Genomic DNA, 22,445 nt, shown 5'->3' on the forward strand with positions numbered 1-22,445 from the left:
TATTTTTCATATTATCATCATCATTAACGATAACTAAGTTTTGGGCAGGTGCTCTGTGCTGGGCACCAGTCCAGCCTACTGCAAGCATTACTGCATTTTCGCCTCACGGCAGCCTTCAGAAACAAGTCCCTGTTGTTGTTGCCCATTTTAGAGATGAGAAAACCAAGGCTTGGAGCGGTTCTGTCACCTACCTGCCTGAAGTCACACTGAGGAAAGGCCTGGATGCAAACAAAACACATCCCCAGTCGCCTGCTCCCCTACTCTGCTCCCCTACCCTAGTTCCTGACCACCAATCACATGACTCCAGCCACCAGCAGCTCTGACCCCAGAACCCTTGGCTGTTACCCATCCACCCACCACCCGTGGGTTCTGTCATGACAGGATTTCAGCCAAAATCGGAAGTACTGCCTGTCCCTTTCTCTGGGTAGTCTGCTCCCATTTCCCAGCCTGTCTTCCTTGGAGCAGCAGATCAAATTAGCATCTTACAGCCTGCAGAGGGGCTCTCTCCTGTCCTCCAGTCACCTGCTGAGGAGCCAGCTAGAGTTTCAGCCCAGTAGACTTCCCAGGCCCAGCCCCCTCAGGGGTTGCATGGAGAAGCCTTGGGGTCTGGCCAGAGGCTGAGTGCCTCCAACAGCCCCAGCCCACTCCCAGTTCCCAGCCCAAGGGAAACCACTGGCTGCACTGTGGGCCCAGACTCGCTCTGGTGGCTTCCTCTTTCTGCTCTGCTAGAGGTCTGCCCAGGGTCACGTGGTCCGCCTCAGTGGTCCCCCTCAGCAGGTGCTCTGCGGAGCAACACATCCTTGTTCAAACCCCAGCATGGCCACTAGCTTCCAGCTCTGAGTGTGGACACGTCCCCTGAGTGCCTGTATCCTCGATATTGGGTGACCGGATGAGTCATTTAATCTTCCTCAATGAGGCCCTACTCTTCCTGTGTAAATTGGCAATTAATACAGACCTTGTTATTTGGCTGATTAAATAAAGTAACATGTACCCCATCCAGCACAGTGCCCGTATAAAGTTGGCTGCAGTCATTGACTCTGCCGAGCTCTAACTGCTTGGCCATGGTAACTGGCCTTGGCTTTTTTTTTTCCTTTTTCAAACTTTTATTGAAGCATAATACACATACAGAAGAGAGCACATATCACTAAGTGGATAATTCATTAAATTTTTACAAATTGAATCCCCCTCCTGTGACCAATTCTCAGATCAAGAAATAGAACATTGTCAGCACCCTAAAGACCCTTTGTATCCCTTCTACTCACTACCCCCCAGCCAGGGGGACCACTGTCCTGACTCCTAATAGCATAGGTTGGTTTGCCTGTTCTAGAACTTTATAAAAAGAATCCTATGGCACGTGCTCTTCTGCTCGCAAGCGTAAGTTTGTGAGAATGGCCTGTTTTGAGGCATGCAGAGCTAGTTTCCTCTTTTCTACTGCTGAGTAGTGTTCCACGGTGTAGATGTACCAGCGTTACCCATTCTCTGTTGATAGACACTTGGGGCTACTGTGAATGCCGCCGCTCATGGCCACTCTAGATGTGTTCTTTAGGAACTGCCAGTCCTCATTTCTGTTGTGTGTACACCTAGGAATGGAAGTGCTGGGTTGTGCCCAAATTAAGGGTCACATGCTCAGCGGAGCCCTCCAGTATCCACTATGTACTTCTCACATGCTGGATACTCCCTTCCTAGCAGGTCTCACAACTGTCAAATACAAACTAAATATACATCCGATGACCAGAAACTGTGTGGTCACTTGTTTAATCTCTCTTTCCTGCTGGCCCGCGGGCTCCAAGTGGGCAGACCTGTGTCTGTATTGTTCACTGCTGTGTCAGTCATACTTACGGTGCCTAGCATGTGGTAGTGGGTTTATGCGTATTTGTGGAAAAAACATGTGCCTGAAAGCATGCGCGGTCAGAGGCATGGAGAGGGTCACACATGGGTGATTGAAGGGCAGAGATGGTGAGTGTCTGAAGCACAGCTCACAGTTTGGAACAGAAGGCTGTATAGCCAGCAGAGCTGTGAGAGACCTCGAAAACCAGGCCAGAAAACTATCATTTGATTCTGCCAGCAACTGGGAGCTGTTGAAGATTTCGAAGTAGGAGAGTGAAATGAACAGAGATTAATTGATGACGTTTTAAAACAACATATTTCTGAAAAGATTGATGAAACTAATTTTGACCTTTGTTGTGGTTGTTAGGAAAGTGTATTTCAGTAAGTCAGGCTCTTTTAGTTATATCCATCGTGGGAAATTATCTAAATAGAAAAGGAATGAGGAAACAGAATTGGACAGTGTCTCCTAGATTTCAGCAAAGGTGTCAAACTGACTAGGAGGCTGCAGCCACCTGTGCAAAAGTCAGCGCATGTGAAGAATAAATGGATGAGCTGAGCTACAGCCCAACCTACAGATCAAGTCGTTTGAATTCAGGCACATGTGAAGCCGGAGTGCTTCCATCCGTGCTCCTCCTCCTGCCTGGATACCCTCCTCACTTACCACCTGTCACATTCCTCCTGCCTTCTTTTGGTTCAGAGTAGATGTCACCTCTTCCAGGAACGCACCCTCCCCCTTCCCTAGCCCCTTGAGCGGAAACATCCCTCCTTTCTGCATGATTGTGCTTCACCTAGAGTGCCTCTCTGCTGTGGGTCTCTCTTTATTATGCTTGGGGCAGGGACAGTTCATGGGGGTAGAGGTGCTAGCCCCACCAGATATTAAAATATATTCTAGAGCTATAATATTGGGACAGGAATAGACAGATCAATGGAATAGACAATTCCAAAAATAATGGAAAATTAATGTAGTGTAAAGATGGTGTTTCTAATCAGTGGATGAGCTATTTAAATGATGGTATTGGGACAACTTGGATAGCCATTAGAAAAATAAGCTAGATCTTCACCTCACTACTTATATGGAGATAAATTACAGGTGGAATAAAGATTTAACTGTAATGAAGCTATAAATGCTCTAGAAGAAAATATGAGTGAATTACTTTTATAATCTTAAAGTGGAATAGGACATTTGTTTTGACCTGAAACCCTAAAGGAAAAAAAATTAATAGGATGATATAAAATTTTCATATGGCAAAGAAATCCCTTCATAAACAAAATAAAAGGACAACAAAAGGAAAACATATTTGTAAAATATATGACAAAAGATTAATTTCATTTCCAAAGACTTCTTAAAAATAAAAGACCACCAACTCAAGTAGAGAAATAGACAAAGAATATGAACAGGTTATTCTAAAAAAGAAAAGAAAAGAAATACAAGTGACCAACAAACACGATTCACAGAAACATATGCTCACATTCCCAAATGAAGACGGGCAAAGGAAAATAAGATGCCATTTTTCACCTTTCAGACTGGCAAAGATAAAAAAGATGGCTGATACTACATGCTGACAAGTGTGTAGTGAAATGGGAACTGCCAGATATTGCTGGTGGCTGAGTAAACTGGTACAGCATTTGTGGAGAGGGCTATGACCATCATTGTGAAAATTTAGAATCCTGTTGATGATAAAAGCTCCCATTTACCAATGTCATTTTCCCTCTGGGGAAAAGATCAAGCTGTATTTTTTTTTTTAAATCCTCACCCGAGGATATTCTTTCATTGCTTTTTGGAGAGAGTGGAAGGAAGGGAAGGAAAGGGGGGACAGAGAGAGAAACATCTATGTGAGAGACACACATCAATTGGTGGCCTCCCGCATGAGACCTGACCAGGACTGGGGATCCAACCTGCAACCCAGGTACGTTCCCTTGACCGTGAATTGAACACATGACCCTTCATTGCGTGGGCCGACACTCTAACCACTGAGCACACCAACCAAGGTTCAAGCCATGTTTTAGGACCTAACCTCAGAAACCATACACCCTCATTTTCATCCTATGCCATTGGTTTCACAGCCTATTCACTGTGACAGGGTCTAGGGCACTGCACCAGGAAGTGAGGATCATCCGGGCCATCTTGGAGGCTGGCTACCACAGTTCCTAATTTCAGAGGGGACATTTTGGTGTCAAATCCTACATTAAACACACTGTCTTATTATTCACTTTGTAGATGAGGAAATTGAGGCTTAGAGCAGTTTAAGTACGGTACCCAAGGTCAGTCGTCTAGTGTCAGAGCCAGAATTTGAACCAGTCCCATTTGGCTAGACTCTTATTTCTAGACTCTTGGCTAGACCTCCTTACTGGTCTCCCCTCTGCCACTCTTGCTCCTCTTATCTCAAAACATAGTTCAGATTGCATCATTTCCCCTCTTAGAATAAAACCCACATGCCTCACAGTGGTGTACAAAGCTCTGGGTGCTTGGCCCTGCATGCCTGCTCCCCCTCACCTCCCCCACCCTCCCCCTGGCCCGCACTGCTGTAGCCACACTGATCATCTTTCTATTCCTCAAACATGTCAAGCGCCTTCCTACCTCAGAGCCTTTGCACCAGCTGTTCCCTCTCCTGAAAGACTGTGCCCCAGGTCTTCACCCAGCTGTCAACTTCTGCCATCCCAGGTTCAGGGCACATGTGGCTTTCTCCTAGCAGGGGCCTTCCCTAACCACTCATCCCAGAGCCCACACTTGCCTCCCCTCTCAACCCCTGGGTCCACTCCACCCCTCACTCCCCACTTCCTCTGTTTCTCCTTCACGCTTCATGAATTCTTATGTCCAAGGTCCAACCAAGATTCAAACTTTACATTTAGTTGCTATTTTTCTTTAGTCTCATGATTTAGAACAGTCAAGTTAATGACAGTGGATCTTTTGAAGAATTCAGGACAGACCCAGGTTATGATCAGATCCAGGTGAAACATTTTGGGGGAGAACACAACACAGGTGATGCTGTGTCTTCTTATTGCATCCCTTTAGGAGGTGAGCACATTGTGTCAGGTGGCCCCACTTTGCTGTATTTGATTGCTTAGTTGGGGCATGTCTGGCAGATCTTTTCATTGTGCAGGTACATGTTCCCTTCTGTCATTCATAAGTAATTTGTAGGGATAAATGGTTTTTTTAATGTTTTGAGATGCTTAAACAGAGTCCACTCTGGTTACACTAAGATCCTCAATTATTCCCAATAATAACCACCCCTGGTTCCCGTGGCTAGGTCCCCACTTGTGGAGCAGGCCCATTTCATATAGGAAGCTGCAAAGGAGGGATTGCTGCTTAAGAAACACCATAGAGCAAATGCCCCGCCAACTGTTCACTAATAAAAGTACCCACTGTTTGCAGAGTCTGGTGGAGACATGAAGTCAGTACTGTCCCCGGAGGCAGACAGGAGGAGCCTTCTCTGCCATGATCTCCCAGCAGACTGGGACACATCACTGGGAGAATTAATGGTCAAAAAACTAGGTCATGTCATTCCTTGTTAGGACCCATGCTGTGGCCACTTTAAGGATGGAGGGAGTTGTCCAGAGGCACAAGGACGCTGAAAGCAACCTACACAAGGTTACTCAAGGAGTGGCAGCTCCTGCAGATTTCTGCAGGCTTCAGCACACATAAAACTTGCCTAATTCCTGGTACCGCTAAACAGCCAGGTTACTCCAGGGCTCCCAACTGCTTTCTGTGGGTTGAGCGGGGCTGGGGCTGTTTTATCTCAGGGATAGTAAATGAGTTCACATTTCATGCTTAGAGAAAATCATTGCTCTGCCCTTCTGGGCAGTACTATCTCTCTTTTATTAGTCAGAGAAGAAGTGGGTTATCTGGGTTCAATTCCACCTTTGAACTTCAGTTGGATTTGGCTTTATATTTCAAGCCCAGATGTCCACCACTGCTGTGAAATAGTGACTCAGGCCAGGGGAAGTCAAAGGTCTCTAGAAATGTGGTGGGAAGAGATGGGAAATCCTGGGCCTGAATTATCTCATTTTCAGAGTGAGGGAGGACAGTTTCTATATTGGAGATGTTCACATTTCCCTGGATGAACTGAAGAGGTGTGGCCACTAATTCTAAAAGTCATTATTGGGCACCAACATGTGTGGATGTGAAGGTAATGAACTGGCCCCCACCACATAGGATCGAACAAAGTAAAAATTCCCAGAAACTGGGAAGAGTGAATTTGTTTGAAAACACATTCGGTTTCAGGGATAAAAGGTGCTAAGGTGCTAATGAGTAACATGTGAGTGGTACAAATCTTCAGCATGTGCAAAGGAAGTCTGTGTGCCTTGAGTTGATGCGCTGTCTTTTCGTTTTTCTAATGGGCGAGCGTACTGAGCTCTGAACCTGTGGTGGTGTCCTTCCAACTCTCACCTGTAGAGGGCGCCTTGTTTACCTCGGATTGTTCACAATGCAAAGCTTTCAGGGGAAGAAAGAAAAAGGCTTTTTACCAAAAAAAAAAAAAAAAAAAAAAAAAGTTGGAGGTTAAAGGCAGTCTGTTTAAAAATTGCAAACAATCGCGGCGGCTGTCTCGTTTTTTCTTCTTTGCTGGTTCCACTGTGAATGAGTTGTAGCGTAAAGTCAGTAGAAATTGCCCTTCCTTTTCGGATGCGACCAGATGCCCCGGGAGGTGGGATCGTTACTGGGTTTTGTTTTGGTGTTTGGCCGTCTCCTCGCAGAATTCCACGAGAGCAGATCTCCACCCCTGTCAGAGCACAAGATTTTTCTGGAGGCTGATCTGATATAAAGGAAGGTGTGAATTTGGGGGAGGTAGGCATCTGCCCCTGACCCATCTTCTCTGTCGGCTCTAATTCTGCTATTTGGGGACAAGCGTGTTGTTTCGGGCTGAAGCTGAGGTAGCTCGGAGGTCCGGGACCCCCACCCTCACCCCGCTCCGCCCCGCCTTCTCCAGCACCCCGGGCTGGCGAGGTCTGTGCCCGGAGGACGGCGTCCCGGGCCCGCGCGGGTCGTTCCCCTCCTGCGGTGCCGCGTCGCCGCGTGCAGAGCGCGCCGGGCTGGGGCAGGGCTGCAGCCTGGATTTCATCCTGTTACTTTACAACTGCAGCTAGCGCTCGGCGAGGAGCCCGCCCCGGGCGGCCTGGAGGGGCACAATGACCGGTGGGGGGAGCGGGGAGCCCGCCGGCCCTGGGCGCTCGGGGTCGCTGAAATGTTTGGGTCGGACAGGTGAGCCCAGCCTGCACTCAGGCGCCTGCCGGGAGGAAGGAGGGGTTTCTGGGGAGGGTGTAAAATAAGTGGTGGGAAAGAGACAAAGGAAGAGTGAAGAGTCGAGGTGGTGCGGAATGGAGGGAGGGGGAGGGAGTGGGCAGAGCGCCTTGGAGCCCGAGCTTGAACTTGATCGAGAAAAGGGGGGCCCTGAGGTGGGGGTAGGGCGCCCGGGAGAGAGCCAGCCAGGTGCCTGGCTTTCCCAGACCTGGGTCTCGCTCCCACAGCCCTGGGGCCCAGCCCCCGGCCCAGCAGCCCCGCCCAGCGAGGACCCGCGTCCCCGGGGAACCAGGAGACGCGCGGGGGTCGAGGGCTACCTGAAGGCCCCGGGGTTGCCCAGAGTTCCTAAAGGTGCCCGAGTCACTTTCTTTGAGCCAAGTCTCTCCTCTCCTGGCCGGAACGCGGGGAGCCGGCTGTGTGCCCTCCAACCCCCACCCGAGACCCGAAGACCGCGGCCTTGGGAAGCGAGGGGAGGGCACAGACCCCAGTGCCTTCTTTCCCGGGCTCAGGCCCCGGCCCGGATCTTCCTCGAAGCGTTTCCCCCTTAAGAGCGCTCTCCCACAGAAGCGCCTGGAGGTGCGTCCAGGGCGCCCTCGTCCCTCCCCCACCTGGCCCAGCACCCCCTTCTCCCTCCTCCTCCCCCCCAGCCCGCCTCTCCCAGCTTTCTTCTCGCTCTGGGTGCCTCCTCCCCCTCCCCCTCCCCGTGCCCACTACTCCCGCTCGCCCGCCCCTCCACCTCCTTTTCCTGCGGCTCCACCTCCTCCTCCCCTGGCGTGCGCCCTCCCTGCGCTCCCCTCCCCCGGCCCCCGCCCCGCGCTGGGTCCCGCCCCCGCCCCCGCCTCCCCGTGCCCGGTGCCCCCCTCCCCTTCCTCCCTCTCGGCCGCGGCGCCGCCGCTGCCGCCGCCGCTCGCTGGGCCCTCCCCCTGGCCACCCCCGCCCCGGGGCCGGGCAGTGACGCGCCGCGGCGGTGCCAGCCCCTCTCCCCGGGCGGCCGCGGCGGCAGCAGCAGCGGCAGCAGCAGCTGGAGCTGTGGGGCTGTCACCGCCGCTCACTCGCGGAGCCCGACCTCCAGTCTCCGCCTTGCCTCGCCTCGCCTCCCGCCCAGGTACGGAGTCCGGCCCGGATCCCCGAGATCGGGCAGTTTCTGGGCCCCCGGCCGCCGCCCCCCTCCTCCCGCCGCTGCCGCCGGCCGTTGAGAGCTGCGGTTAGGGGGGCGGGGGGCTGGGGGGGTTCCGGGGAGGGGGGCGCGGGGGAGCTTCCTGCGCCAGGGCTGAGGAGGGGGGCGCAGGGAAGCGGCTGCGCCCTGGGCGGAGTGGGCTGGGGCGGGGGGCGGGTGAGTGTGGCCGAGGGATGCGGGCGGGGAAGGCTGCGCTCGGGGCTGCGAGGTGCCCCAGAGGCGCGCCCGGCCCCGAGTGCGGGGACCGCCGGGCGCACTGGGCTCCGGGGGGCGGCGATTGTGCGCCGCGGTATTGTGCGGCGGCCACACGGCTGGCGGCGAGCTCGGCACCGCGTCCCGGGGAGGGAGGCGTTCGCGGGCGGGGGGCGGGCTCGGGTCGCCGCCGCCGCCGCGGCGAGGAGGGAAGTGGACCGTGCTGAGGGATGTGGGCACGGGAAGCTCCGAGCGGCCGGGAGGGGCCCCCGCCCGGGCGCGGGGAGTTGAGACGGCGTTTGCAGAGTTGAGCCCACTTCGGCAGCCCCCTGCCCCTGCTCGGAGCGGGCGGACCCGGTGCCCCTCGGGGGTACGGTGGGAGCGGAAGCCGGGGGCGTCGGCCACCCTGAGTGAAGGGGCGGGTCCCTCCTAAAGGGCCACACGGGGCGGGGGCGGCTGTCCCGAGTGAGGGCGCGCCCCGGGCTTAAGTTGGGTTTACGCGGCCGCCCGCCGCTCTCCACCTACTCCTCCGGGGCCCCACACTTTGTCGGGGGCGGGGCGCCCCACTCGCATTTCTAGTCCAGCCGTTCAGGTTCAGAAGTGTCCCCCTCCCTACTCCCACCTGGAGCTGCGTGTGCCCGAGCCTGGCCGCCCCTACCGGGCCGCGCTTCTTGGGGGAAGTTCTCATTAAGCCTCGCTAATTAGCGTTATTCCTGCAGAAAGGTTAAGGTTAGACCGTCCTTCTCGAGAGGCCTCCCTCCCTCCCCATCCCCTGCTCCCTCCTTCCTCCCCAAGAGCACAAAAGCACAAAAAGAAAGTGTGAAGAGGCGCAGATCAATGGAGAAGCCACAAGCCCATTAATTCAAATGGAATCTTTCCCCCTCTAAAACATTGATTTTTCTTTCTGTCTGCTCGGAGGGGAGATTAATAACCTCCTGATTTCACCTGAAATGGTGTTTGGACTCTGTGATTTCCTCCTCTTTTTTGTGGCTTGAAATAGATTCTCCCTTGAGATAAAGCCCTACTTATCCCAGAATCAGCTGGAAACCCCAGCCCGGGCCCCACCAGGTGGGGCTTGTGACAAGGAGATGGGGGGCTGGGCGGGGTGCTCTCAACTCTGGGAGAGCCATCTGTGGATGGGACCTGAGGCCCCTTCTTGCCCCTGCTTCTGGGATGCAGGTTGGTATTCGAAAAAGGCCTGTTTATGACCCCAGGGGTAGTTTAACCCCCAGGTAGTAAATTACCCCTTCATTGGAAAACCATTAGGGCCTAAATGTGTCCTTGAATAATATCAAGCTCCTGTCTAATCCTAGGTCAAGGTGGGCTTATTTTATAGAGTAGGGTTATAAGACAGTACCTCCTCCCACACCCACTGCACCAAGGCTGGGTGATGCCCATTTAGCACCTTTCTGCTTCTGAAGCTGGGAGCAGAGCACCCCAGGACCTTTCTCCCAGCTAAGAAGGCTGACTTTGGGGAACTTATCCAGCCTGAGCCACCCTGGGGTTATGTGGAACTGGATTGCTCCTGAGTTGCTCAAGAACTTTTTTGTCTTGTCTGGGCCCTTTTCTTGGAAAGAAACTCCTGAAGGGGGTTGTGTCAAAGTGGTTCCTCTCCAGCCCTCATCTGGCTGGAAGAACCTTGTCTGCTAAAGCCCATCTCTCCAGCCTCCTTTAAAAGAGACCCCTGTTAATGGCAGGGCCTGGGGTATCAATGGGGCCCTCATGGTGAGGAGTGCTGGGAAAACAGCCAGTTGCCTTTGCTTAGGAAACAAAAGCCTGTTTTACACTCCATACACTAGTAGGAAGGTGTTGAAAATGCTCACTCCCAGCATCCCGGCGTCCATGACAGCAGGGACAACAGAGCATTCCCATGTATATGTGAACATGTTTCTGGCAGACCGTGTGTGTGTGTGTGTGTGTGTGTGTGTGTGGAGAGAGAGAACCTAAAATATGGTAGGTGATTGGCTATGTCTCAGCTCTCCTCATTTCACATTTCCCAGAAGAGCTTTGCTTGTAAGCAGAGGAGGTATGTTAGCAGGAAGGAGTGGAATTGTGCAGGGTGTGTTCCTGGGAGGCTGGCCTCCTCCCCTGGTGGCCATATGGGCTTGGGGTATAGCATGAAGCAACAGCCTTGGAGGACCCCACAGCTCCCAAGAGTGGTGGGTGACTCAGAGCACCTTAAGATTTCACTTGTGCAGTCCCTTCACAACAGGGATTTGAACCCTGGTTGCTTTAGATCCTGGCAGGGAGGATGGAGGGCTCATTTTCCATTAATAAGCCATCTGATGAACCAAAGTGGTTAAGTTGGGGTCATATGTGGTTCAGTACCTTCTTGGCATGCTCAGAAGGCTGTATATGTAATGCTCTCTTACATGGAGACGTGGGAAGAATTGCCTTGTACTGAAGAATTTCCAGGGCCTGGAAGGGCCTGCAGGTGTTCCAGAAGGAGGTACTCACTTTCTACCTCTTGGTGCCTGCCTGCTTGGGTAGAGTAGAGCTGATGCTGGCGCAGCTGCCTGAGCCTGGTGGTCTTGTGGCAGGAGCTTCAGCCTCTTATCAAACATACCCACGGGCTTAATGGAGAGGGGTCTGTTTCCTGCCAAACCCAGAAACACCCCCTGCAATCCCTACCTTCTACCCCTCCTCTGAAACACATACCCAAGGCTCCTGGTCAGGGTTTGTGGCTTACAGTTGCACTAAATTCTCAGCAGGTCCTCCTCCTTTTCTTTCTCAAGCAAGTGGTAGGGATAGAGTTACAGCTCTGGGGACAGGCCTGGAAAATGTTCTGCGAGGCACGCCCCAGGATCCCTGTCCTGGAGGATGCAAATAGCTCGACTTGCGAGGCACCAGGAACCCAGTTCCTGAGAAATTGACCCCAGTTGTAAAATAATCAGGTTACTGATAGCACCTGCCCATAGTTACGCACCGTGGATGCAGGTGCGTCGCCACCGGTTCCCTTCTGGTCTCCCATTTTCCCCTGGGCTGGGCAGCGGCTGGTACTAGTTTGCTTGCAGAGGAGGAAGGGCCTCAGAACCTGGGTGGAGAGAAACTGAACCTGCCCATGAATTTTGGACTGCAGATAAGAGCAGGGAGGGCTTAGGCTCTTCTCCTTCTGCCCAGATCGGGGTGTGTCCCAGGGGCTGGCCGTGTGCTGTCTGCCTGCCCCTTCCCATTCTTGAGTTCCCTTTTCAGAAGGTCAGTTGGCTCTATCCCTCTGTGAACCACAATGGCTCAGGCCCTTTGGTGCCAAATAAATGATGGAATTTACCGACATGTGGGCAAGGCTGCAAGGCTTCAGGGTGTCCAAGGGCAGAGGTAAGAGGAGTCCGGGGCAGCTATTCAGCCAGTCACGTGGGGCTCTAGAGAGAGGGGGCCCAGAAGTAATGGACTGTACACACTTATTTTCTGATGCAAGTTTCATTAAAGTTTTTACAGAAAGAGAGAAATTAGACGACCAAATTCCCTTGAAATTCCAGGAGGAGAAAGCAAGAAGTGCCTGATTTAAGACTTATGACCTCTGGGTGAGCAGGGGGAGCACTCTAGGTCTATGCACAGGCCTGGGACCCTGCCACTTGCAAAGCTGCACTACTACTACAGGTCCCTCTGGACTTGGGTGTATTTTGCCCCTCTGCACAGTTGTTGATGGGCTCTGAACTGTGTGCTCCTAATTGCCTGTGTAATTAGCTTACTCCTGGAGCCTTGGCTCAGTGTAAGTGGCTGAAGTTACAGTCCACCCTCTGCAGCTGGGGGCTCTGTTGTAGCAGGTGAGTTGCAAAGAGGTCTTGTGAAGGCTTCTCTCCTAGGTCAGCCGTGAAAGTGAAGGTGTGGAAACTAAGTTTGATTGGAACTTTCTCTTTTATTTGTCCCCCCCAGGTATGTTTAATGGACTTGGTTACTCACTTCAAAAATATTGCTGTAGCAGTAAGTGTCAAAATCTTACATAGAACCACCACTTACAAAATAGGGACTCGTATAGCAAAACCCTGGGGGCCATGAAAAAACTTGCTGGAAGAGTAAGATTGTCAGTAGTTAACTGTGGAGGGGATTCCACAGCCCCCTTCTCTCTCTGTGCTTACAAGTGGGTCAGAATTTTTTGCTGGTCTGTTTCCCTAGATAACAGGGTCCTGGGGGAAAGGAACCCTGCCTTAGTCATCTATATCCCTAGCACAACACCAGCACATAGTATATGCTTGATAAATGTGTGTCAACCTAGGAGAGAGTGAGTGTGTGTGTGTCAGTATAGTTTCATCTCCCATGAGTTGCCTTTGAGTCTCATCTTGAGACACGTTAAGGAATCTGGTTCTTCCTATGAAGGGAGGAAGTGTGGCGAGGCAGCCTCTTGGTGTGGTGGCAGCCACTGTGATGTGGGTTCACAGACTGTCTGGCTTCAGATCCCAGCTCTGCTACTAGCTATGGTGCCCTTGGGCAGCTGGGGCAGGTACTAGATGTGGAGATAGGCCTGGCATGGGTGCCTGCTTTTTTGGAGGGGGGCTGTTGCAAGGAAATCTCATAAGACCCTTTCCCTGATACCCCTTGTGTATGGGCACTGGATGCCCTTCATGATCAGGTGATTGCAATGGCAATGTAAAATTTAGCCCACCTATTTCCAATTTGAGCTGTCAGAGCAGGGAGTGTGGGGGGGTAATTTTGGTGCACAGTTAAGTGATCAAGTGATCTGAGCCAGAAAGACCTTGAGAGGCAGCTTACTGCCGCTGGCCCACCTGCCAACCAGGGTCCAGGTTTCATATGGTCTCCATTCTAGAACTGTGTGCAGCCTGGCCAGCGAGGCTCAGTGGTTGAGCATCGACCTAGGATCCAGGAGATCACTGTTCAATTCCCTGTCAGGGCACATGCTGGCGTTGCAAGCTTGATCCCCAGTAGGGGGCGTGCAGGAGGCAGCCAATCAATGACTCTCTCATCATTGATGTTTCTATTGCTCTCTCCCTCTCCCTTACTCTCTCTGAAATCAATAAAAACATTATAAAACAAAAACAAAACAAAACAACTGTGTACAATGGGACCAAGTCCTTAATTGTCAAACTAATGCCACATTGTCATTAAACACCAGTATCATGGCAGGCAATTCAGTCAATTCAGTGAGCCTCCTTGGCTTTGTGGGGGGGTCTAGGGAACATACAGCCTCATCCCCACTCTTGAAAGGACTTAAGGTTTTCTGGGGAAAAACAGGGCAGAGACCCACAGTGTGTTTACAGCTGAGAGGTGTGTGTCTGACTAACTGCCGGGGCTAATGGTACAGGCAGACAGATTGTGTAAGAAGAGGAACAGTAGAGACTGAGCTGGAGTTGATGGAGAAGGGGGGAGTGTTTGGAATTTGGGTCACGGAGCATCACAGTAGTATGGAATCCCAGGTGAGAGGGACAGCTGAGCAGAGGCTTGGTGTGGGGAACGAGAGTGTGTCTGGGCCTTCAGGATGGTACACATATGACTCTGCCACTTGTTAGCTCATGACCTTGGGCTTGTGCCTTAACCCCTTGGATCCTCAGTTTTCTTATCTGTAGAATGGGGCTGGTAACTGTACCTACCTGGTCGACCTGTGGTGAGGGTGAAATGAGATGACCCAAGGAGAGCACTTGGCACCTGATAAACTTTGGCTTGTTATCGTTTTAAACTTGACCAAGTGGGGCTAGAATGTGGGAGCCTTCAGTGCTGCACATAGTGGTTCTGGCTTTTTTCCTGGTCCTCGGTGAGAACACTGTGTGTTTAGTGTAACACTCTACAAGCCTTTCTCTGAGCTGGAGACAGTCCTGCCCAAGGTTATGTGCATCTTGGGAGGGGACACTCCTGTGTGGCTACTCCTCAAATCAACCAGCATGTGCCGGTGCCTGGAATGCTCCCTCGGTAGCCCCCACACAGCCACCTTCCTGCTTCTTGCAGGCCTCTCCCCAATGTTCCCTGGCAGTGAGGTCCTCCTTGGCCACCTAGGCAAACAGTCCTGCTGGTTCTTCTCCCCTCTTATTAGGCTTTATTTTGCTTTGTATTCCTGTTGATTGTCCATCTCCCCAACTGGGCAGTGAGCACCAGGAAGACCAGGACTCTGTCTTGTCCACAGCAAAATTTCCCAGCACCTGGAAAGATGCCTGGCTCATAGTAGGTGTCCAAAAAATACTGCTGAATGAATGGATGGAGCATTTTGAGTAGGTGGTGCTTCCAGATGTTAATAGAATACTCAGTCTTTTCAAAATAATGAATGTTTCAACAATCAGAGCCTGGAGAGGGCCTTCCTACTTCAACCAGGACTTCAGGTCATACCCTGACCACAGTGTCCCTTGGGCAGCCAAAAAAGAGCAAAGGGCCCAAGAGAGGATGTCCCTGGTCCTGGCTCTAGGAGCCTGGATGGGCTCTATACCTCTAAGGGTCCTTCTCCCCTACCTAAGAGCATCCGGCAGTCTCGGGTTCTAGTCAGTTAGAACAGGGGGGTTTTGTTGTCCCTTTGGACCCTTTGTACAGAGAGAGCTTTTTGAACAGGTGTGCATCCCTCCGAGTGTGAGAACACTGAGCAAATGTGAGTGAGTGTGAGTGTGTTTTCACCCAAGAAAGAGTGTGGGTGGATGTGCCTGTGGGAGGGAGGCAGAGTAAGTGCATGTGTGTGTGGTGGGGATGGAGAGGGGGTGGAGACAGACACGTGGTCTCCATCCCCTGAGGCTCTGAGTGTGCTGTGTGGGGACCCTGGAGCTGGGCAGAGCTGGTGTCCTGGCCCAACTGGCGTCCTCTGGATTCAGCCGCAGAGGGTACACACTCTTACTGCACAGAAGCTGTAAATTCCAGGAAACTCCCTGCCAGCTCTGTGTGGTGGGGGAGGGCGTGGAGGCTAAGCCTCGCTGGTTCCCTAGCACTTGGAGAGCAGATGTGTCTGCCTCAGGGACAGCAGCAGAAGAAAGTTCAAACTAAAGTGTGTTTGCTCACTATAAAAGAGATGTTTGTGAGGAGGCCTTGGAGGGGAGGCTTTGGTGGGCGGTGCTCTGCCAGAAGTCCTTACTGGGGGCCCACAGAAGCCATTGTATCTTGCCCGAGGGGACAGGGGAGGGGGCAGAGTCAGAGATCTGGGGTGTGGGAGCTGCTAGGTCATCTTTCTTGCGATTTACAGCCAGCTCCCAAACACAGTTGCTTGCTTCTCCTGAAAGAGGCTGGGCCAGAAGGAGGTGGGGTCCCTTCCCACTGGAGGGCTGGATTGAAGAGGCCCCGCCCTGGGGGTTCCCGGATGACTGGCCAAGGGCTCACTGAAGCCAGTGAGGGGAGAGGAAGCAGGCGTGGTCCTCTCTAGCAGGCCCTCCGGCTGTTTGGAAGGCCCTAGCGGTCCCCCAGGCCCTTGAGCGAACCCCCTTTGCGGTCTGATCTGAACCCTCGCCTGCCCCACCCCCTTCCTTCTCTGCACTTCTGGGGCTGGCCTTTCAGCTCTGGAAGCTGCCCAAGAGCATATCTTTGAAGCACAGCAAAGGTTAGGAAGAAGGAAGACAGAAATGTCCTCTGGGCTGGGGGAGTGGGAGAAAGGAATTCCATGCATGCTCCATGGGAGTTAGGGTGGCAGGCCTGGTGGGGCGACTGGCTTGGCCTGGGAGGTGCCCGGCATGTCCTGCTACCCACTTCTGGCTGCCTGGCCCTGTGCGAAGTGAACCCTCTTCCCCGGGTTGTGGGTAGGGAGCAGGGGGCTGTGGCCCTTGTTTACAGTGTGTGTTTCAACCTTGGCTCACAAGGGTAAGAGCCAGGCCCTGTCATCCGCCCCTACAGGATGCGAGACCTCGTAATTGTCTTCAATTACAGAGCTCCGGCCCTCAGCCCTGGCTTCCGACAGGAACCAGAGCCTCAGCCACTTCCACCGGGGGCAGGGGAGCAACCCAGACCCCTCGGGAAGGTTTGGGGGCTTTCTGTGGTCTCCAGGGCACTTCCAAATGCCCACGGGCCCTGGGGTTCACTCACAAGGCTGCCTGGGGGCTGCTGAAAGCCCATTCCTATTGAACACCCACCTTCTTTGTCCCTGATCAGGATGAAACGTCTGTGAGCAGTGAGGATTTTGATATGAACGACTCCACATGGATGTCAGCTGACCCACACCTGGCCTCCAGCCTGAGTCCCAGCCAGGACGAGAGGATGCGGAGCCCGCAGAACCTCCACAGCCAAGAGGATGGTGAGTGTCCCTTGGTGGCTGGTCGAGGAGAGGCTGTGCAAGACAACAAGGGCCTAGGGAATCTGGGGTGGTGGAATCTGGGCCAGGACCTCTGGTGGCGGCCCAGGCTTACAGCTGCCCCATAGTGTTCTCAGCATCTCTGTGGGCCCCACTTCCCATCTCCTGGTTCCAGGGAGACCAAGTCATTCCTCCGAAAGACAAATGAGTGGAGCTCTCGGGGACTAGCAGCCTGACGGGTGTCATCCTACTTTGTTTGTCCTGATGCTCAGGAGCTGATGGGATACAGATTTTGAAGTTGTCACAGTTCAGGTCTGGTAAGGTTAACAGTGCCTGACCCGGAACAGTTCATCTGTGTAGCAGTAAAACAAGAGCTGGGCTTTTGCAGTCCCGATGGAAGGCTATAGGGACAGGGTCCCTGCCTGGCCCCTGGTGATCAAGCAGGCAGTGCACTTTTCTATGTGTGCCCCTAGCCCCTTGCGATGAGATGTGGCCTGGGCTGAGGAGCTGTCCAGACTCTTCCCTACCCCTGCCACCCTCCAGGGCCTGCCAGGCAGCCTCCTTCAGCCTCCCTGAGAGCAGACTTCCTCTTTGGGGTGGGAGAGTTGGGCTCAGAAGTCACACCCTAGAGGTCTACTCCAGTGCCCCCTCGTGGAGGCCCTGGGGTGCTGGGGTCTGGGGCTCCGGTGCCTGCTTCACTTAGGTACAGTTGTTGGCCTCGGGTGGCACCTGTGGTTTTGTTTTCTGGGGAGGAGGTGACTAGGCCAGGGGATGAGCCATATCAGGCCTGAGAGAACTGGGGTGTAGAGCCGGCAATTAGGAGGGGTCGAAGGTCGAGGACTGGAATGTGAGAGGGAGGTACAGGGTTAAAAAGGGGTGTAATGTTAACTCTGTGAAACGGGTTAGCCTTAAAGAGTAAATAAGGGGTAGGAGCCTTGCAGTTTGGGTCAAAGTTCATCTCCATGGCAGAACCACAGGCTCTTGACTGCCCTCCCAGGCTCGAATCCGAGGGCAGGCCCGAATCTGGCTTTGTCTGGAGGAGACTCAGCCTGGAGGCAGCTGGGATGGCTGGGCCAGGGGCTGGGGAACCCAGGAGGTGGGGTGCAAGGCTGCTGGGAAAGAAAAGGCTTTTGTGCCTCACTGCCTTGTGAGGTCAGCACAACCCCCTCGTGCTTCGAGCCTCCCAGATCAATACTGCCTTCCAGCCCTCCCACCAGGTGGGGACCTGGGGCAGGGGCAGCCACCTGCGGCTGGGATCTCGAGCTGGAGCTGGAAAGTGCCCAACGGCTGACTTCCCTCCTCATCTGAGCTGATTGAGAGCCACACCCAAAGGCTACACGGAGGGCCCCTACAGCAAAGCTCAGCCAAGGGTGGCAATTATACCTTCCCAAGAAGGATCCAGAGCACTTTTTTAAAAACTCAGAGTAGTAGGACTGAATGGGGGCCATATTCCCCTAACTTATGTCAGAAAAGTCTTGCGGTGGTGTCCTCACAGCCATCCTCTGGAGGGCTGAACTGTGTTGGAGACACTTCCCAGGGAGACTTGGTGATTTGGGGGGCCTCCAGGATCAGGTAGCAGAAGGGAGTGCTTCTGTGGGGGTCACAGGGCTTCCTCAGCATTGTTGGCCTGCTGCCCAGAGGTAGCTGATGATGAAGATGAACTAAGAGAAGCAAAGATGCTGGTAATGGCAGCATGTCCTGCAGCTGGTCCCACAGGGGCCTTGCAGGGAACCCAACCTGGGTGTAGTCCCAAGTATTCCCCCTCACGGCTTCCACTCAGTTCCCTCCTGGCCTGGGTGCTGGGGCCGAGGCAGGCTGCCTGCTGACAGAATGGGGGTGTTTATCAGGGCGGGCAGCCAGAGCTGGAGACAGGGAGGATGGTGTTGACCATGATACCATCAATTTAATTATTTAATCAGAGGCTGTGTCTGGAGGCTGTGGGCTGATGTGCTGGCCAGAGGCCAACCTAGACCCAGTGCAGGGGTCGCAGGCCCTGAGAATGCCCAGCCTGCTGGCCTGGTCTCTGCTGCCCCTTCTGGTCCTAGATCTGTTGGTGATAGCCATGTCTGCCCAGAGCAGTGGGTTCCCAAAGGCTTTTGGTTGGCACAGACCCAGCCTGGAACCCTCGTCCAGCCCTCCAGCCCCCACAGTGGCATGCAGCCAGCTTCCTTCTCTGAAAGTACTCGCAGTGCAGACACAGGCTGAGATCCCTGTCCCATCAGTGAGTCAGTGGGAAACCGTCGGGGCTTCAGGGTGCTCTCGTGTCCCCTCTTGTTACAAAGGTGGGGACAGGCCAAGCAGGAGCTCTAGTTGGTGCTGCACTCTGCACCTAGCCACAGCCCTCCACGGTCTCCACTCCCTGCTCATGTGCCTTCATCTGGAAGCTTCCCCAACCCCACTGACCCCCTAGGGCGGCTTAGTGTGTGGTCTCTGGCCCTTTGTCTTCTATGGAAGGTGGCAAGTTGGAAAGGTGATGATGTCGGAGGCCCCTACTGTGAGCCTGAGGTATGGACCATGTAGCTATTGCTCTCTGCCCTGTCGGTGACTCGAGCTGCATGCCTGGCACGTTGGAGGGGGCTGCTGAATACCTGTGGTCTGAATGAATGGAGGGACAACTATTTTTTGAGACCTACCCCCGAGCACACCATCCAGAGGGGGTATAGGTCTGCCCCTTCTTGGGGACAAGCTGGGTTTTTGTTCCTGGGGACACCCCCAGTTTGAGCGTCTGGGTCTTTTAGCCAGAAAGTGTCGATACTCCCAAGGGCTGTGCTGCTGGCCAGTGATGCAGCCCCGAAGCCATTCAAAAGCCGGGCAGTTCGCACAGATTCACACCTTTTGGTGAATGTGCTGGGGCCACTGCTGCTGCTGCTGCTGCTTCTCCTAGTAGTGCCCCCCCCTCCCCTCCTCCTCTTTTTTCAAGTTTTAACAAAGGCAGATGAAGGCAGGGTCTTGGCAGGGCAGGTCCCAGGGCTGCGACCAGGAATGACTGGTGAACGACCAGGAATGACTGGTGAACGGGCCAACTCCCCCCCACCCCCGCCCACCTCCAGCTGGTCTCCAAGGTTTACCAGCCAATGGGAGTGTGCTTGCCGGGAAACAAGCTTATTTTTCTTCCCCCAAGCCTGCCACTGCCTGCAAGGCTCCACTTCACAGATCTCTCTTATAGTCCATTCCCAGCTCCCTGAAATCACAGCAGCTTGGCCGGGGAGACCACTTGCAAGGCACTTCCTCACTGGGGCTGTAGCTGCCGGGAGTAAGCACATACATCACCCTTGTCTCATGTCACGGGAGGAAACAGGATCAGGGAGTGTATTTGGGCAATCTGGCCAGAGTCAGGAGGTGCTGAGGCTGCCCTCTTCCTCTTTAGCAGGTGTTAAGTCCATGTGTGAGGTTCTGGGGACCAGGTCTCAATAAATAGTTGTTCCTCTATTCCCCAGAAATGGTATGGGAGCCTGGGAACCAGAGGAGGCTCCCCCACCACATTCAGAGCATTGCCTTTTCAGGGGCCCAGAGTGACCCACTCCCCTGATACCCACACACAGCCAAGTCCCTTCCAAATCCGCCACTAAGCCGACTGAGGCTTTGGGCTTTCTTTTGAGTCCAGACAGCACTCTGGCCTCATCGCAGGTGCCTGGATAAACACCCTGGCCCAGGGGCTGCCTTCTGGGGATGGAGAGAGGATACCTTGGGAGAAGTCAGCTGTTGAGGCTTTGCCCAGAGGTACTGTGGTCTGAGGCTGACTTGGGACTGAACAGCACGTCAGTCTGGAATTACGCTCTGTCAGTGGATTATCTGATGTCCATCTCTTCCCCAGATACCGTGAGCACCCTGAGCTAGTGCCCAGCACAGGGCCTGGCCCAGAGCAGGCAGGCTGAAGTGTCTGTTGAGTGAAGGAGTGAATGAAAAGTGAACGAGGCAGGTACACAGGCAGGTGAGCCAGTGGGCCCCCTGACCAGCAGATACGTGACCAGCTAGGGTCCCGACGACAGCAGGCAGCGCCAGGCGAGGGCCCACTCCTTCCATTTCCCCTTGATGTGCTTTACCAGGCCTCTTGGTCTGCCCCTTCCTGAACGGAAAATGTGAGGCCTGGCCTCCAGAAGGGACGCATGGGGGTGGAGAGCGGACATTACTCACCTCCCGGGCAGACAGGAAGCCAGCACCAGGGAGAGCCGAGGGTCCTGCTTCCTTTTTCCTGCAGGGTCATCAGGAGTTGCTGGGGTGTGTACTGTCATGGGACGTTTTGGGCATTTGGGGGCCGGTTGTTTGAGTCTCTTAGATGAGACACCCCTCGGGCCTGTGGGACCCAAAGGGCCCCAGAGCTTCCTTCCCTCTGGGGATATGGTGGCAGCACTTCTGCCTGCTCACCCGAAGGTCGGGGCCTCCCCTCCCGTGCCCATTACCAGGTTGTGAGGCTGGATAAAGGCAGTGAGGGTCCTGGTGCTGAGGGCTCTCCATCAGTTTGTCATGTGGATAGTGACACGCAAACAGCCTGGCCAGCCCATCCCTGCCTTCTGGGAGCCTGCCCCTGGGAAATGGACAGGCCCACTGCTCGTGGTGTCCCTGCTGGTCTCTAAGCTTTCTGAGGGCAGAAGGGGTATCTCTGTAGAAATGTATCTTATTTTCCTCCTCATTTCAAAAGTATTACATTCATTGTAGAAACTTTAGAAAAAAGAGAGGAGAGAAAATTAAAATTAAAAATATGATTGTTTTGGGCATATTTCTCTCCATCTTCTCTGTGCATATACTTAGTCTCATTTTCTTTGAAAGGGGAGAGGGATCATGTGCGTTGCAGTTGCCTTTTTTCCCCACTTCATGTCGTTTGCCTCTGCCCGTCACTGAAGTGGCCTTTTTAAAGGTTGTTCGGCTAGCCTAGTGACTGGAGCCCCCTTCCTGGGCCATTGTGTGCTTGGTCCCAAGCAGGTGACAGTTTGGGAACACTGTGAGCTCAGGGCCATGACCCTGCTTTTCCTACACACAAGGAAGTAACCTGCCCCGACCACAGGGGTCTCTGACTCCAGAGCCAGCATTGGGGCCACTCATGGGGAAGGACATTTGAGTCCCCCTTTTGCGTCATTAAAAACAGTGCCTCAGGGAGCATCCTCAGGGCTAAGGCTCGAATCCCGAGCCCCACCACAGAGTAGGTGCTCAATAAACAGCTGTTGAGGAACCAGGGGCAGAGGTGGGCCCAGTGAAAGCCTCGGAGCAGGCCGCCTTGGCGTGATGTGGCAGGCAGGCGGAGCGGGCCTGAGGCCTGCCTGGGAAGCTCGGGCAGCATGTCAGGAGGAAGATGCTGAATGCCAGGGTTGAGGTCTCCTGGGTCTCGTGTCTCCAGAAGCTTCCTGCGACTCCCAGCTCCAACCAGGAGAGATGGAGCAAGGAGGCCACAGCCAAGGCCGTCTGGCGAGGGTGGGGCCTGCAAGGATTCTGGGAAGATGGAGAGAGGTGGGGTCACCTCTGTGAGCCTGGGGTCTCGACTAGACCCAACTCCCTGCAGGCAGGCCCCTGGAGCTCTGCTGTGAGTCTCCTGAGCAGGCCCTGGCCGGCCGTGCGACCCTGCTCTCAGCCCCCTAGGGCCTTACTTTGGAAAGGGCTTGGAGGGCCTGGATACTCAGTTTTTCTTGAGTTGCCATCCCATTCCCCACCCACATGTGCCAGAGCTGAGTCCCTGAAGATTCTGCTCCTTGATCTGCAAACCCCAGACCTGTCCCAAGCTCCCATGCTGGCAGGCAGCTCAGAGGTCAGCTGCGAGTTTGTTCTGGTTTCCAAGGAGATGGTGTTTGGGCAGTCACTGTGCTGGGCACCAAGGATTCCACAGGAGTGTCAGTGGCCAGTGGTGGAAGCTGCTCATGCAAGGGGACAGGCAAGGGACCATA

At 54.0% G+C, this 22,445-nt stretch overlaps 1 protein-coding gene across 4 annotated transcripts in view; it reads left to right on the top strand.

The window, feature by feature from the left end:
• NOL4L (nucleolar protein 4 like) overlaps positions 1-22,445 on the top strand; it is a 65,475-nt gene that overhangs the window by 21,273 nt on the left and 21,757 nt on the right. The window contains exons 1-2 of one of the 4 annotated variants that reach the window (XM_016200637.2): positions 6,521-6,610; positions 16,434-16,575. In XM_016200637.2, coding sequence (XP_016056123.1) covers positions 16,467-16,575 — 109 coding nt within the window. In that variant the 5' untranslated portion in view covers positions 6,521-6,610; positions 16,434-16,466. Of the gene's footprint in view, positions 1-6,520; positions 6,611-8,036; positions 8,169-15,608; positions 15,889-16,433; positions 16,576-22,445 lie in introns of those variants that run through there. The other 3 variants (XM_087818801.1, XM_016200636.2, XM_087818800.1) reach the window with 3 other exon arrangements.

This window comes from Miniopterus natalensis, chromosome 7 (assembly GCF_054644295.1).
Source record: "Miniopterus natalensis isolate mMinNat1 chromosome 7, mMinNat1.hap1, whole genome shotgun sequence".
Taxonomy (NCBI): Eukaryota; Metazoa; Chordata; class Mammalia; order Chiroptera; family Miniopteridae; genus Miniopterus; species Miniopterus natalensis.